General features: G+C 37.5%; 1 protein-coding gene across 1 annotated transcript; it reads right to left on the reverse strand.

Moving 5' to 3' along the window:
• Positions 1-2,531: 2,531 nt before the first annotated feature.
• Positions 2,532-6,188, reverse strand: LOC119725013 (galactose-3-O-sulfotransferase 2-like). Its single transcript, XM_038196378.1, has 4 exons — positions 6,055-6,188; positions 4,996-5,056; positions 3,834-4,128; positions 2,532-3,295 (listed from the first exon to the last, which is right to left on the reverse strand). Exons 1-4 carry the CDS (start codon positions 6,186-6,188, stop codon positions 2,532-2,534), a joined length of 1,254 nt encoding a protein of 417 aa, XP_038052306.1.
• Between the last annotated feature and the right edge of the window lie 11,478 nt (positions 6,189-17,666).

The raw sequence follows: 17,666 nt of genomic DNA on the forward strand, positions 1-17,666 counted from the left end.
CAATATGTACCCAAAAATGTAGAACTTGATCAAGTTTTGATTTTCATATTTCGACTTTGTCTGTAGTTTAGTAACGCGTTAGAAGCACACTCACCCTCTTTAAAACGATAGAAAAGAAGTCTCTCCTTTCTCAGACGTCTCTTTTTTGTGTGTTATTCACAGGTTCGTTTGCACACGTTTACGTATCTAAATTCCAACTCGAAATAACACCAAAAAATAGACGTCTGAAAAATGCGGGACTTCTTTTCTGTCGCTACAAAGAGGGTTAGTATGCTTCTAAATCGTAAACAGATTGCAAATATAGTCTAAATGTGAAAATCAAAATTTGAGAAAGTTCTACTTTTTTTCGGGTACATGTTCCAAGTGTGGCCCTTACGGAGGTAGTCCGGTAAATTGGCCACGTTTAAGGGGCTATGAATGGATTTGATGGGCAAGCGAAGTATTTGGAAATGGTGATGGTCAGAATTTTTTCGTGGCTTTTGTGAGTGGAGGGGGCGGGGCTTGGAGGAGGGGAAAAGGAGGGACGAGGGAGGGAGGGGGCTAAAAGGGATAGGACCGGTGACTCTTGGGACCCTCTTTTTTCGAATCATTGATGACTAATTAAGAATGTTATGCCAACTTAGCCGTGCTGAGGTACCGTCATTTCGAAGATCACTGTTTTTTAATGTTACTCTTGAACTGATATTTTTATTGGTACAATGGCTTTTGGTGTCTAAAACGTGTTTGACACTCAAATTCTCTTTAGTACATAACAATGTATGTCATTTTTGCCCCTTCGGTGTGGCATTTTCGTCAATATATTCCAAAAGGCATTTTAGTTCTTTATGTATAAATAATATGTATATTGACAGGTGTTTGAAAGACACTTCATTATTTTCGATAAAATAGTCGGGAAAAGTAAAAACCGTATTGTTGATGTACCCTAATGTGGCGCAGCCCTAACGTGGCGCACTTTGAATTTTCGCTTATATAGGGTCTTGATAGAGCAAAAGTTTTACCTCATATTTCACAGCAAGTGAAATTTCATGACGCTCTAAACATTCCCGTTCATAAATTTGGAGTTTACTTACCCGCTACAAAGTTCCAGAGAAATTCCATTTTGGCGTGATTTTCCGAGTTTATTTTGAAGTGCACAATCAACCTTTTTAAAATGCGCTCAAAAATAAGAAAACAAATTTCTGACAAACTTGTACTTGGATAAATGATCGGAGATAATAACGATTTATCAGAATTTGTCAACTTTAAATAAATTCTTAAATGTAAACTTGAGGTTTTTTTCGAGATTTTTTTCAAGTGCGCCACGTTAAGAACACTTGGCCGAATTTGTGCCCAATTTCCGGACGCCACCGTTTTTGAATTTCAGGCTAAATTACATGACACTGAAATTGTTCACAATGGTTCAACAGCAAGCATTATTAAGGTTATATAATATCAGTATTTAACTGAACGAATTAGAGGTCTTTCAACAACGAGGTTTTGCAACAACGCATGAGGAAAGTCGATGGAAACGTCGAAGTGCGCCACGTTAGGGAACTCCACTATACTACAACTTTTTACGTGGTGTACTGGTGTTTATACAGGGTGAGTCAAAAACGCGAAACCCAAATGTCGGGACTATTGTTTTATTGAAGTTCTGCTGGTAGCACTTTCAAAATCTAGGATATGAAAGTCATATTCATAAGCTTCCATTTAGTACAAGAATCATTCAAATCACTTATGTACTTTTCAAGTCACGGAATTTTAAAACAAAACCACCGTTTTACAGTTCTGTCAACGGATCACAAAAAAGGTGTGCGTTCTATCAGCAAAACGAAAACGATTCACACACATCACTGTGTGATCTGTTTTGGTTTTGCTGAAAGAACACTTACCTTCTTATGATCCGTGAACAGAACTTTAAAACGGTGGTTGTGTTTAAACTTCCGTAACTTAAAAAGTACATGAGTGATTTGAATGATGTTTGTACTAAAAGAAAGCGTATGAATTGGGCTTTTGTATCCTAGATTTTGAAAGTGCTACATGCAAAACTTCACTAAAACAATGGTCCCGACATTTGGGTTTCGTTTTGTTTTTACTCACCCTGTAGAAACGACAAATGACCAGCGCTTTTCATAATCAATTCAATATTACAACTGGCCATTTTCTATGTGTTTTTAAGTGTACATAAGAGTTTTTTTTTAAACATCATTCTCGAGTTTTATTATATATTTACACAGAAAAATTTCCCAACAGCATTATTGCCGCGTTCTGACTGGTGTATACCTATCGTACCAGAGAAAATTTCAGTATATTATGTTACATTTGTATTCCTTAGAATAGAGAATTTAAAAAAAATCCATGTTCATTTATTAAAACAAATATGTACAGGACGAAAACAGTTCACGTTACGTGTTTGTGATGGAATGTATAGTTAAGTCTCAAGCTTAAACCGATTCCTACGAGTAACGAAATCCTAATCAGAATGTACATCTTTTGGCAAGATGACAGAATTTCTTTGTTCAATTTTTTTTAAATATTAGGCCTACCCCTTCTTATGGCTTATTTGGGGGTTTCCCCATTCCGTATCTGGAATCCTGATATGTTCGTATGTAATTAGTGTAAGGTATTCCGCGCCTTGTCATTCGATCACACATCTCTCCTTCGCTGAATCCCAGCCGAGAATCGCTCGCGCCAAGTTTGGTTTTGCTCCGAGCCTCCGTTCGGTTCCCCGCACAACGATCCACGAAGTGCCGAATCCTGGCCCGCAGTTCCCCGACCTCGTGCCGCATTCTCCGCCGTCCGAACGCCTCGACCCTCCGCCAGAGAGTTCGGTTGAAAGTCTGGTAGAGTCTCAGATCCCCGGCGTTCCATCGTCTGATCTTCTCGGCGGGTTCCCGCGCCACCGTTTTCACCGACGATTTGCGCGAGTTCAGAACGAAGTACACGACGTCATCCACATCCCAGCACATTAAGTGTCGAAGGAGTACCAGCGACTCGTCAAAATGCTCCAGGATCAAGATAAGATCAAACTCTGTCTCCAACTGTTGGATCTTTTCCTCAATCCTCGCGCTGTCTCCAAGATGTTTCTCTCGCAGGCCGAGATCATACAGCATGGGATTCTTGGTCTGGAATCTTTTGCCCGAATGGATTCCGTAGTAATAGTTGGGTTTTCCCAGGAAAATCTTCAGGGCTTTGTCGCCGGGCAGTCGGTATAGTTTCCCCCGTTGGAAGTAGTTGAAGAAGGACGAAAATTGGGTAACTGGATCCCGTAGGATCGTGATGTAGAGAGAATCTTTGAACATCACAGCAGATATCTCTGAAAAAAGAATTAAAAACAAAAAGGAGGAAATGTAAAAAAAAATACTCTGTTATGTCCAAAGAGTGCAACTGGACGATTTAGAGGGAAACATCACTTTAATTTTTAAACCGAAATATTTGGCAAAGTCTCAACTCAGTGGAAAATCGTCTCATCTCTGGTTTCTGCTATTTTCGCTATTTTAATATAATGAGCGCCTAATTTAATATATATGAGAGCGCCAAAATGCAATCAATGCAGGTAAAATATGTGCAGTAATGTTATAGTCACGTGGTATTTTGTGTAGTGGTTGGACGGTATCCAGATGGAGGAAATGAAAGTTGACCAAATGTATGGTGTTCCATATGTGCCACCGGCGTCGCAATTTTCACCAGAGCTTATTGTGCACTCGCACTTTTTTACCTTAAAAGTGATCGCCGCAAAATGAAGTTCTTTTGTCGACATTTCTGTTCAAAATTTAATTCATTGTGTTCATATTATTTAAGCTTCAGCTCCCCTAAAAAAGAGGTAAAAATAGAGCATGAAAGTTTTATCTTGCCTTTGTAACTGAATCGCGTGTGGTGGCACAAAATATTATACTTCTTCACCGGATAGTACATCATATTGCCTCTGTGGAACACGGAGAGTCCCAAGTAGTTAGCTTTCTCCGGGAGAACAAAGTCTAAGTTTCTCCTCTCGCCGTATCGAAGGAGAACGTTCTGCAGTGTGCTGCTGCCACACTTGTGCGTCTTGAGGAAGACGATGTTCGTCTTCGGTGAACAGTGAGATGAATTGGATTCCTTATTGGAACTAGGGCTGGGAATGATACGCTTGGACGACCGTGGAGACTCGTGCTGTCGGAATAAAAGATTATTGATGATTAGTCGGGCTGACTTTCCATAATGTGTGTCCGTCGCTTGGTTAGGTAGACAGTTTATCGGCAGAAGGGGCAAAACACGCAACTTGAATATGGCATGAATTGTCTTGTTATTGGATATTACGGTTACAGACCAGTAAATAAGCTTCCATAGACCCCAATGGTAAATGCTCCCACTTCAGAAATTAGGGGAAAATACTCACAACTCTCCAAGGTGTTTGAGACACACATCAAATTAAAGCTTATTTCATCATCTTTCATTTTCTTTTCAATTTTTGTGGGGTCAACTGATGACTTTTAGGAGAAATTTCCATCCGAAGATGATCACCCCTGAAAATAGTCCTGAAGCCCATCGCCATGTTCAAAAACGATGCTTACCGTCCATTGCAAAATAGAGCGCTTTAAGGGCCCCAATTTCATCCAAATTGAACGGAACTACAAGCTCACAGTCCTGTGCACGGCTTCCACCCATATTTTTTTACAAACCCTCAAGTTCATGGCCCACAGCATGCTCAAATACTGAAGATTTTGAGGGCATGCAAATCGTGATTTGGCCGGCGTAGGCAATTTTGGACCGATTTACTGGTCTGCTACCTTACGGTTACGTCATGCAATGCGCCCAATTGGGCTACAAAACGCGGGTTGTTTATTTAAACGAAATAATGTTTATTGGAAAGAGCACTTAAATGTAGGATATAAACGTCCACACAACCATCCATTAAAAACCGGGCGTTTTGTGTTATTCTTGCGAAAAACGAATTTCGGGGGTCACAATTGTAACCCTCCAAAAATGGATTTTTCTTCATTTAAAAATAATGTTGCAAGGTAAGGGGAGAATACGTACGTGAGAAACATTAACCAACTCGAACCGAGTGACGGCGCCGTTTGAGTTACCAGGGTGAGTCCTGAAAAAAAAAAGGATTGAAAAAAAAATAGCTCAGCGCCTAAAACAAACCTGAGAGATAACGATGTCACGCTTTGTTTACATGTTTGCTTTCCTGTAAAAAATTGGTGGCTCTCGTTCCAACATTGTGTCGTGTAGGTTTTTAATTTTAAACTACATGTACAGGGTGAGTAAAAGTAAACCCAAATTTGTTCAAAGGTTCTGCATAGCACTTTCCAGATCTAGGATATGAAAGCCCAAATAATAAGCTTTCTTTTAGTGAAAGAATCATTCAAATCGCTCATGTATTTTTCTAGTTGAATTTTGAACACAAGCATCGTGTTTAACCTTGTCCACGAATCACAATAAAGGTAAGTGACCTTTCAGCAAAACGAAAATTATTCACACATCAAAAAACACATCAGAGCACTCTCATAACCGTGATAAATGGCACTTTTCACAACATTTATTTAAAAACTGCTGCTTCCAATGTTAAAATAACATGGTTTACAATAATGTCAAGAGTTTACAGGCCTAGTCTTGCCCAGCCTTCTACTTGGCTGAGCTACCCCGGAGATACGTTTTTACTGAAAATATAACGTACCTTATATGTGATCCGTGGACATGGTTTAAAAACTGTGTTTGTGTTCAAAATTCCATAACTGGAAAAGTGCATGAGCGATTAGAATGATTCTATCACTAAAAGAAAGCTTTTTAATTGGGCTTTAATATCCTAGATTTGGAAAACGCTGCATGCAGAAAGTTTTTAAAAAATAGGGGGCACCAAATGGGTACCGGCATTATTCAATGCTGGGAAGGTAACAGACTCGCTGTGGAGGAGGTGTGGCGATCCCCCCACAGCAGCATTTAATTTAATGGACCCGAGTCTGGCCTAATCGCTTCGAAAAAGAGATGAGCACTCCGTTCCTCTGTGAACGCAGGCTCGTCCCCTTTACCTTTTGACTTTTGCTTGGTTTTGTTGCACAGTTTCTAGTTTTTCCTAATGTTTCATTTTCGTACCCTTTAATTTCTTTCATCTTTATTTTCCGTTGATATGACATGTTGGGCTTTCCCGTCCAGTACAGCAGTGGTACAAACAGCAGCAGACTCAGTGTCGCAAAGAGGAACAGGACCAGTTGGGCCCTTGGGATCATCTTGAGGACAAATTACAGCCGAATCGAAGAAGCCTTTAGATGGGAAGAGAAAAACAAAGAAAATGGAGGAGTTGAGAACAATAAGTAATCATCTAAACGAATATTTTTGTCTGGATCTACAGGGTGTATAGGGTGAGTCAATAAAAGCGAAACCCAAATGTCGGGACCATTGTTTTAGTGAAGTTCGGCATGTAGCCCTTTCAAAATCTAAGATACCAAAGCCCAATTCATAGGCTTTTTTTTTAGTACAAGAATCATTCAAATCACTCATGTACTTTTTAAATTACGGAAGTTTAAACACAACCACCGTTTGAAAGTTCTGTTCACGGATCATAAGAAGGTAAGTGTTCTTTCAGCAAAACCAAAACAGATCACATAGGGATGTGTGTGAATCGTTTTCGTTTTGCTGATAGAACGCACACCTTTTTTGTGATCCGTTGACAGAACTTTAAACGGTGGTTATGTTTAAAATTACGTTAATTGAAAAGTACATTAGTGATTTGAATGATTCTTGTACTTGTGTTTTTTTACTCACCATAAGAGTTCCATGCACATCAAAAAAGGCAGGGGACAAGGCCTTTTCGGTGTCTGGTCCTTGAATGCTGGAATTCACGGTGTCACATAACATCCGCAACATCAGTTCTCTTGACAACTTTATTAAAGGGTAGATTGAAAACTGATCTGTTCTCTCCACAAAATCTGCAACTTGTCTTCTGGAGTTGTCCTTGTAGTCAACGCATTTGTAACTTGCGAAAATGCGAGCTATGTTGGTATTGCGATTGACGCGATATACGCGTATTTTTAGCCATTTCATGCCATGGAATCTGGAAACAACGCCGGCCCGCGATATTGGCTCTGTTGCATCATGAATCTTTGCAACGTTACAGGACTACGAAATCTTGAGCTATACAACGAACGTACCTGATTGAAAGTTCTCTAAGACAATCCTCCTCTTTTGCAAAATGCATCTTAATTTGGAACGTTACAGGAATACGAACTCTTAAGCTATACAACGAACGTGCACCTCACCTGGTTGAAAGTTCTCAAAGGCAATCCTCCTCTTTTGCAACATGTCTTTGCAACGTTACATGACGACGAAATATTGAGCTATACAACGAACGCACCTGATTGAAAGTTCTCAAAGACAATCCTCTTTTGCAAAATGCATCTTAATTTGCAACGTTACAGGAATACGAACTCTTGAGCTATACAACGAACGTGATCTCACCTGGTTGAAAGTTCTCAAAGGCAATCCTCCGTGTGTGCTAAACCCATAAAGCCTATTAATTACTACACATCCGGTGATCGAGACTATTTTTGAATTGCGTATTTTTAGGTTGTATTTTATATCAGCTGCCATTAACTTTGAAACTGAACATGAACGTATTATGCTGATGAAACAAGGTGTCTCTGATGTGAATTGTGGATTCGGTGAAATGTGGACTCATTTGTTGTACTGCGCATGCGTGCACAGAATTGAAACAATGGCAAGTCACGTGTGAGGGAGAATCCATACAAGGTCAAGGGCACCAGATCCCATAATAATCCTATATTATAGCCACCCACAGCACGCGTGACTCGCTGCAAATTCGTTGCACTGAGGTAACACCACAGTGAAAATAATTTCGCGTGATCATAACAGCTGTGAATTTTTTTCAATATTCAATCAATATCACACAATATTATGATAGCAGAACATAAAATTAAGTAAATTACGTGCATTTAGATGATGTTGGCCAAGGCCCCCTCGCGAGAATTAAAGGATGCAACCATGTAAATGGGCCAAAATCCGTCCACCGAGATCATGAAAAATTCTTATACCGGTTATTTCCATACGAATTACTGGATTATGATAAAACCTTGTACGAACCCACGACCTCCTGCTTTCTATTAGAAGTTCAGATGTCTTACCACTAGTTGCTAGAAAGATGTCTTAAGGGCCCTAGAACGCATTCCAAATCGATTTCTGGACAGATGAGCTATTAAAGGGGAAATTCCGTCGAAAATTTAAGGTAAAATCGCTCAAAAAAATAAACTTCTTTTGCTCCAAAAAAGGATGATTTTTGCCCAAATCTCTTATACTGTGCAAGTTAGAGTATTGTTTGATGTTCCTCTTGCATCCAGATGAATTTCTGCCTTGTTTTGAGAAAAGTCAATTTTTGGCCAATTTTGACTAAAAATGTAAGGCTAACCCCTTAGTTTTTTTCCAATTTTGGCCAAAAAATGAAATTGCTTGAAAGTTGCTAGAAAGATGTCTTTAGGGCCCTAGAATGCATTCCGAATCGATTTCTGGACAGATGTGCTATTAAAGGGGAACTTCCGTCGAAAATTTAAGGTAAAATCGCTCAAAAAATGAACTTCTTTTTCTCCAAAAAAGGATGATTTTTGCCCAAATCTCTTATACTGTGCGAGTTAGAGTATTGTTTGACGTTCCTCTTGCATCCAGATGAATTTCTGCCTTGTTTTGAGAAAAGTCAATTTTTGGCCAATTTTGACTAAAAATGTAAGGCTAACCCCTTGTTTTTTTTCAAATTTTGGCCAAAAAATGAAATTGCTTGAAAGTTGCTAGAAAGATGTCTTAAGGGCCATAGAACGCATTCCGAATCGTTTTCTGGACAGATGTGCTATTAAAGGGGAAATTCCGTCGAAAATTTAAGGTAAAATCGCTCAAAAAATGAACTTCTTTTTCTCCAAAAAAGGATGATTTTTGCCCAAATCTCTTATACTGTGCGAGTAAGAGTATTGTTTGACGTTCCTCTTGCATCCAGATGAATTTCTGCCTTGTTTTGAGAAAAGTCAATTTTTGGCCAATTTTGACTAAAAATGTAAGGCTAACCCCTTGTTTTTTTTTCAATTTTGGCCAAAAAATGAAATTGCTTGAAAGTTGCTAGAAAGATGTCTTAAGGGCCCTAGAACGCATTCCAAATCGATTTCTGGGCAGATGTGCTATTGAAGGGGAAATTCCGTCGAAAATTTAAGGTAAAATCGCTCAAAAAATGAACTTCTTTTTCTCCAAAAAAGGATGATTTTTGCCCAAATCTCTTATACTGTGCGAGTTAGAGTATTGTTTGACGTTCCTCTTGCATCCAGATGAATTTCTGCCTTGTTTTGAGAAAAGTCAATTTTTGGCCAATTTTGACTAAAAATGTAAGGCTAACCCCTTGTTTTTTTTTCAATTTTGGCCAAAAAATGAAATTGCTTGAAAGTTGCTAGAAAGATGTCTTAAGGGCCCTAGAACGCATTCCAAATCGATTTCTGGACAGATGTGCTATTGAAGGGGAAATTCCGTCGAATATTTAAGGGAATATCGCTCAAAAAATGAACTTCTTTTTCTCCAAAAAAAGGATGATTTTTGCCCAAATCTCTTATACTGTGCGAGTTAGAGTATTGTTTGACGTTCCGCTTGCATCCAGATGAATTTCTGCCTTGTTTTGAGAAAAGTCAATTTTTGGCCAATTTTGACTAAAAATGTAAGGCTAACCCCTTGTTTTTTTTTCAATTTTGGCCAAAAAATGAAATTGCTTGAAAGTTGCTAGAAAGATGTCTTAAGGGCCCTAGAACGCATTCCGAATCGATTTCTGGACAGATGTGCTATTAAAGGGGAAATTCCGTCGAAAATTTAAGGTAAAATCGCTCAAAAAATGAACTTCTTTTTCTCCAAAAAAGGATGATTTTTGCCCAAATCTCTTATACTGTGCGAGTTAGAGTATTGTTTGACGTTCCTCTTGCATCCAGATGAATTTCTGCCTTGTTTTGAGAAAAGTCAATTTTTGGCCAATTTTGACTAAAAATGTAAGGCTAACCCCTTGGTTTTTTTTCAATTTTGGCCAAAAAATGAAATTGCTTGAAAGTTGCTAGAAAGATGTCTTAAGGGCCCTAGAACGCATTCCGAATCGATTTCTGGACAGATGTGCTATTAAAGGGGAAATTCCGTCGAAAATTTAAGGTAAAATCGCTCAAAAAATGAACTTCTTTTTCTCCAAAAAAGGATGACTTTTGCCCAAATCTCTTATACTGTGCGAGTAAGAGTATTGTTTGACGTTCCGCTTGCATCCAGATGAATTTCTGCCTTGTTTTGAGAAAAGTCAATTTTTGGCCAATTTTGACTAAAAATGTAAGGCTAACCCCTTGTTTTTTTTTCAATTTTGGCCAAAAAATGAAATTGCTTGAAAGTTGCTAGAAAGATGTCTTAAGGGCCCTAGAACGCATTCTAAATCGATTTCTGGACAGATGTGCTATTAAAGGGGAACTTCCGTCGAAAATTTAAGGTAAAATCGCTCAAAAAATGAACTTCTTTTCCTCCAAAAAAGGATGATTTTTGCCCAAATCTCTTATACTGTGCGAGTAAGAGTATTGTTTGACGTTCCTCTTGCATCCAGATGAATTTCTGCCTTGTTTTCAGAAAAGTCAATTTTTGGCCAATTTTGACTAAAAATGTAAGGCTAACCCCTTGTTTTTTTTTCAATTTTGGCCAAAAAATGAAATTGCTTGAAAGTTGCTAGAAAGATGTCTTAAGGGCCCTAGAACGCATTCCGAATCGATTTCTGGACAGATGTGCTATTAAAGGGGAAATTCCGTCGAAAATTTAAGGTAAAATCGCTCAAAAAATGAACTTCTTTTTCTCCAAAAAAGGATGATTTTTGCCCAAATCTCTTATACTGTGCGAGTTAGAGTATTGTTTGACGTTCCTCTTGCATCCAGATGAATTTCTGCCTTGTTTTGAGAAAAGTCAATTTTTGGCCAATTTTGACTAAAAATGTAAGGCTAACCCCTTGTTTTTTTTCAATTTTGGCCAAAAAATGAAATTGCTTGAAAGTTGCTAGAAAGATGTCTTAAGGGCCCTAGAACGCATTCCGAATCGATTTCTGGACAGATGTGCTATTAAAGGGGAAATTCCGTCGAAAATTTAAGGTAAAATCGCTCAAAAAATGAACTTCTTTTTCTCCAAAAAAGGATGATTTTTGCCCAAATCTCTTATACTGTGCGAGTTAGAGTATTGTTTGACGTTCCTCTTGCATCCAGTCGAATTTCTGCCTTGTTTTGAGAAAAGTCAATTTTTGGCCAATTTTGACTAAAAGTGTAAGGCTAACCCCTTGGTTTTTTTTCAATTTTGGCCAAAAAATGAAATTGCTTGAAAGTTGCTAGAAAGATGTCTTAAGGGCCCTAGAACGCATTCCGAATCGATTTCTGGACAGATGTGCTATTAAAGGGGAAATTTCGTCGAAAATTTAAGGTAAAATCGCTCAAAAAATGAACTTCTTTTTCTCCAAAAAAAGATGATTTTTGCCCAAATCTCTTATACTGTGCGAGTTAGAGTATTGTTTGACGTTCCTCTTGCATCCAGATGAATTTCTGCCTTGTTTTGAGAAAAGTCAATTTTTGGCCAATTTTGACTAAAAATGTAAAGCTAACCCCTTGGTTTTTTTTCAATTTTGGCCAAAAAATGAAATTGCTTGAAAGTTGCTAGAAAGATGTCTTAAGGGCCCTAGAACGCATTCCGAATCGATTTCTGGACAGATGTGCTATTAAAGGGGAAATTCCGTCGAAAATTTAAGGTAAAATCGCTCAAAAAATGAACTTCTTTTTCTCCAAAAAAGGATGATTTTTGCCCAAATCTCTTATACTGTGCGAGTTAGAGTATTGTTTGACGTTCCTCTTGCATCCAGATGAATTTCTGCCTTGTTTTGAGAAAAGTCAATTTTTGGCCAATTTTGACTAAAAATGTAAGGCTAACCCCTTGTTTTTTTTTCAATTTTGGCCAAAAAATGAAATTGCTTGAAATTTGCTAGAAAGATGTCTTAAGGGCCCTAGAACGCATTCCGAATCGATTTCTGGACAGATGTGCTATTACAGGGGAACTTCCGTCGAAAATTTAAGGTAAAATCGCTCAAAAAATGAACTTCTTTTTCTCCAAAAAAGGATGATTTTTGCCCAAATCTCTTATACTGTGCGAGTTAGAGTATTGTTTGACGTTCCTCTTGCATCCAGATGAATTTCTGCCTTGTTTTGAGAAAAGTCAATTTTTGGCCAATTTTGACTAAAAATGTAAGGCTAACCCCTTGTTTTTTTTTCAATTTTGGCCAAAAAATGAAATTGCTTGAAAGTTGCTAGAAAGATGTCTTAAGGGCCCTAGAACGCATTCCGAATCGATTTCTGGACAGATGTGCTATTAAAGGGGAAATTCCGTCGAAAATTTAAGGTAAAATCGCTCAAAAAATGAACTTCTTTTTCTCCAAAAAAGGATGATTTTTGCCCAAATCTCTTATACTGTGCGAGTAAGAGTATTGTTTGACGTTCCGCTTGCATCCAGATGAATTTCTGCCTTGTTTTGAGAAAAGTCAATTTTTGGCCAATTTTGACTAAAAATGTAAGGCTAACCCCTTGTTTTTTTTTCAATTTTGGCCAAAAAATGAAATTGCTTGAAAGTTGCTAGAAAGATGTCTTAAGGGCCCTAGGACGCATTCCAAATCGATTTCTGGACAGATGTGCTATTAAAGGGGAACTTCCGTCGAAAATTTAAGGTAAAATCGCTCAAAAAATGAACTTCTTTTTCTCCAAAAAAGGATGATTTTTGCCCAAATCTCTTATACTGTGCGAGTTAGAGTATTGTTTGACGTTCCTCTTGCATCCAGATGAATTTCTGGCTTGTTTCGAGAAAAGTCAATTTTTGGCCAATTTTGACTAAAAATGTAAGGCTAACCCCTTGTTTTTTTTTTCAATTTTGGCCAAAAAAAGAAAATGCTTGAGAGTTGCTAGCAAGATGTCTTAAGGGCCCTAGAACGCATTCCAAATCGATTTCTGGACAGATGTGCTATTAAAGGGGAAATTCCGTCGAAAATTTAAGGTAAAATCGCTCAAAAAATGAACTTCTTTTTCTCCAAAAAAGGATGATTTTTGCCCAAATCTCTTATACTGTGCGAGTTAGAGTATTGTTTGACGTTCCTCTTGCATCCAGATGAATTTCTGCCTTGTTTTGAGAAAAGTCAATTTTTGGCCAATTTTGACTAAAAATGTAAGGCTAACCCCTTGGTTTTTTTTCAATTTTGGCCAAAAAATGAAATTGCTTGAGAGTTGCTAGCAAGATGTCTTAAGGGCCCTAGAACGCATTCCAAATCGATTTCGGTACAGATGTGCTATTAAAGGGGAAATTCCGTCGAAAATTTAAGGTAAAATCGCTCAAAAAATGAACTTCTTTTTCTCCAAAAAAGGATGATTTTTGCCCAAATCTCTTATACTGTGCGAGTTAGAGTATTGTTTGACGTTCCTCTTGCATCCAGATGAATTTCTGCCTTGTTTTGAGAAAAGTCAATTTTTGGCCAATTTTGACTAAAAATGTAAGGCTAACCCCTTGTTTTTTTTCAATTTTGGCCAAAAAATGAAATTGCTTGAAAGTTGCTAGAAAGATGTCTTAAGGGCCCTAGAACGCATTCCGAATCGATTTCTGGACAGATGTGCTATTAAAGGGGAAATTCCGTCGAAAATTTAAGGTAAAATCGCTCAAAAAATGAACTTCTTTTTCTCCAAAAAAGGATGATTTTTGCCCAAATCTCTTATACTGTGCGAGTTAGAGTATTGTTTGACGTTCCTCTTGCATCCAGATGAATTTCTGGCTTGTTTCGAGAAAAGTCAATTTTGGGCCAATTTTGACTAAAAATGTAAGGCTAACCCCTTGTTTTTTTTTTCAATTTTGGCCAAAAAAACAAAATGCTTGAGAGTTGCTAGCAAGATGTGTTAAGGGCTCTAGAACGCATTCCAAATCGATTTCTGGACAGATGTGCTATTAAAGGGGAAATTCCGTCGAAAATTTAAGGTAAAATCGCTCAAAAAATGAACTTCTTTTTCTCCGAAAAGGATGATTTTTGCCCAAATCTCTTATACTGTGCGAGTTAGAATATTGTTTGACGTTCCTCTTGCATCCAGATGAATTTCTGCCTTGTTTTGAGAAAAGTCAATTTTTGGCCAATTTTGACTAAAAATGTAAGGCTAACCCCTTGGTTTTTTTTCAATTTTGGCCAAAAAATGAAATTGCTTGAAAGTTGCTAGAAAGATGTCTTAAGGGCCCTAGAACGCATTCCGAATCGATTTCTGGACAGATGTGCTATTAAAGGGGAAATTCCGTCGAAAATTTAAGGTAAAATCGCTCAAAAAATGAACTTCTTTTTCTCCAAAAAAGGATGATTTTTGCCCAAATCTCTTATACTGTGCGAGTTAGAGTATTGTTTGACGTTCCTCTTGCATCCAGATGAATTTCTGCCTTGTTTTGAGAAAAGTCAATTTTTGGCCAATTTTGACTAAAAATGTAAGGCTAACCCCTTGTTTTTTTTTCAATTTTGGCCAAAAAATGAAATTGCTTGAAAGTTGCTAGAAAGATGTCTTAAGGGCCCTAGAACGCATTCCGAATCGATTTCTGGACAGATGTGCTATTAAAGGGGAAATTCCGTCGAAAATTTAAGGTAAAATCGCTCAAAAAATGAACTTCTTTTTCTCCAAAAAAGGATGATTTTTGCCCAAATCTCTTATACTGTGCGAGTTAGAGTATTGTTTGACGTTCCTCTTGCATCCAGATGAATTTCTGCCTTGTTTTGAGAAAAGTCAATTTTTGGCCAATTTTGACTAAAAATGTAAGGCTAACCCCTTGTTTTTTTTTCAATTTTGGCCAAAAAATGAAATTGCTTGAAAGTTGCTAGAAAGATGTCTTAAGGGCCCTAGAACGCATTCCGAATCGATTTCTGGACAGATGTGCTATTAAAGGGGAAATTCCGTCGAAAATTTAAGGTAAAATCGCTCAAAAAATGAACTTCTTTTTCTCCAAAAAAGGATGATTTTTGCCCAAATCTCTTATACTGTGCGAGTTAGAGTATTGTTTGACGTTCCTCTTGCATCCAGATGAATTTCTGCCTTGTTTTGAGAAAAGTCAATTTTTGGCCAATTTTGACTAAAAATGTAAGGCTAACCCCTTGTTTTTTTTTCAATTTTGGCCAAAAAATGAAATTGCTTGAAAGTTGCTAGAAAGATGTCTTAAGGGCCCTAGAACGCATTCCGAATCGATTTCTGGACAGATGTGCTATTAAAGGGGAAATTCCGTCGAAAATTTAAGGTAAAATCGCTCAAAAAATGAACTTCTTTTTCTCCAAAAAAGGATGATTTTTGCCCAAATCTCTTATACTGTGCGAGTAAGAGTATTGTTTGACGTTCCGCTTGCATCCAGATGAATTTCTGCCTTGTTTTGAGAAAAGTCAATTTTTGGCCAATTTTGACTAAAAATGTAAGGCTAACCCCTTGTTTTTTTTCAATTTTGGCCAAAAAATGAAATTGCTTGAAAGTTGCTAGAAAGATGTCTTAAGGGCCCTAGGACGCATTCCAAATCGATTTCTGGACAGATGTGCTATTAAAGGGGAACTTCCGTCGAAAATTTAAGGTAAAATCGCTCAAAAAATGAACTTCTTTTTCTCCAAAAAAGGATGATTTTTGCCCAAATCTCTTATACTGTGCGAGTAAGAGTATTGTTTGACGTTCCTCTTGCATCCAGATGAATTTCTGCCTTGTTTTGAGAAAAGTCAATTTTTGGCCAATTTTGACTAAAAATGTAAGGCTAACCCCTTGTTTTTTTTCAATTTTGGCCAAAAAATGAAATTGCTTGAAAGTTGCTAGAAAGATGTCTTAAGGGCCCTAGAACGCATTCCGAATCGATTTCAGGACAGATGTGCTATTAAAGGGGAAATTCCGTCGAAAATTTAAGGTAAAATCGCTCAAAAAATGAACTTCTTTTTCTCCAAAAAAGGATGATTTTTGCCCAAATCTCTTATACTGTGCGAGTTAGAGTATTGTTTGACGTTCCTCTTGCATCCAGATGAATTTCTGGCTTGTTTCGAGAAAAGTCAATTTTGGGCCAATTTTGACTAAAAATGTAAGGCTAACCCCTTGTTTTTTTTTTCAATTTTGGCCAAAAAAAGAAAATGCTTGAGAGTTGCTAGCAAGATGTCTTAAGGGCCCTAGAACGCATTCCAAATCGATTTCTGGACAGATGTGCTATTAAAGGGGAAATTCCGTCGAAAATTTAAGGTAAAATCGCTCAAAAAATGAACTTCTTTTTCTCCAAAAAAGGATGATTTTTGCCCAAATCTCTTATACTGTGCGAGTTAGAGTATTGTTTGACGTTCCTCTTGCATCCAGATGAATTTCTGCCTTGTTTTGAGAAAAGTCAATTTTTGGCCAATTTTGACTAAAAATTGTTTTTTTTCAATTTTGGCCAAAAAATGAAATTGCTTGAAAGTTGCTAGAAAGATGTCTTAAGGGCCCTAGAACGCATTCCGAATCGATTTCTGGACAGATGTGCTATTAAAGGGGAAATTCCGTCGAAAATTTAAGGTAAAATCGCTCAAAAAATGAACTTCTTTTTCTCCAAAAAAGGATGATTTTTGCCCAAATCTCTTATACTGTGCGAGTAAGAGTATTGTTTGACGTTCCGCTTGCATCCAGATGAATTTCTGCCTTGTTTTGAGAAAAGTCAATTTTTGGCCAATTTTGACTAAAAGTGTAAGGCTAACCCCTTGTTTTTTTTTCAATTTTGGCCAAAAAATGAAATTGCTTGAAAGTTGCTAGAAAGATGTCTTAAGGGCCCTAGGACGCATTCCAAATCGATTTCTGGACAGATGTGCTATTAAAGGGGAACTTCCGTCGAAAATTTAAGGTAAAATCGCTCAAAAAATGAACTTCTTTTCCTCCAAAAAAGGATGATTTTTGCCCAAATCTCTTATACTGTGCGAGTAAGAGTATTGTTTGACGTTCCTCTTGCATCCAGATGAATTTCTGCCTTGTTTTGAGAAAAGTCAATTTTTGGCCAATTTTGACTAAAAATGTAAGGCTAACCCCTTGTTTTTTTTTTCAATTTTGGCCAAAAAAAGAAAAAGGATGATTTTTGCCCAAATCTCTTATACTGTGCGAGTTAGAATATTGTTTGACGTTCCTCTTGCATCCAGATGAATTTCTGGCTTGTTTCGAGAAAAGTCAATTTTTGGCCAATTTTGACTAAAAATGTAAGGCTAACCCCTTGGTTTTTTTTTCAATTTTGGCCAAAAAATGAAATTGCTTGAGAGTTACTAGAAAGATGTCTTAAGGGCCCTAGAACGCATTTCAAATCGATTTCGGACAGATGTGCTATGAAAGGGGAAATTCCGTCGAAAATTTAAGGGAAAATTGCTCAAAAAATGAACTTCTTTTTCTCCAAAAAAGGATGATTTTTGCCCAAATCTCTTATACTGTGCGAGTTAGAGTATTGTTTGACGTTCCTCTTGCATCCAGATGAATTTCTGCCTTGTTTTGAGAAAAGTCAATTTTTGGCCAATTTTTAATGTAAGGCTAACCCCTTGTTTTTTTTTTCAATTTTGGCCAAAAAAAGAAAATGCTTGAGAGTTGCTAGAAAGATGTCTTAAGGGCCCTAGAACGCATTCCAAAGAGAATTCTGGCCAGATGTGCTCT

Source organism: Patiria miniata, unplaced genomic scaffold (genome assembly GCF_015706575.1).
Source record: "Patiria miniata isolate m_02_andy unplaced genomic scaffold, ASM1570657v1 HiC_scaffold_18, whole genome shotgun sequence".
Taxonomy (NCBI): Eukaryota; Metazoa; Echinodermata; class Asteroidea; order Valvatida; family Asterinidae; genus Patiria; species Patiria miniata.

Coding starts and splice junctions, on each gene's coding strand:
- LOC119725013 (XM_038196378.1), bottom strand. CDS start 6,188: ATGATCCCAAGGGCCCAACTGGTCCTGTTCCTCTTTGCGACACTGAGT. Junction 5,057..6,054: donor AAGATGAAAGAAATTAAAGG/GTACGAAAATGA, acceptor TTTTTTTTTCAG/GACTCACCCTGGTAACTCAA. Junction 3,296..3,833: donor CACGCGATTCAGTTACAAAG/GCAAGATAAAAC, acceptor TTCTTTTTTCAG/AGATATCTGCTGTGATGTTC.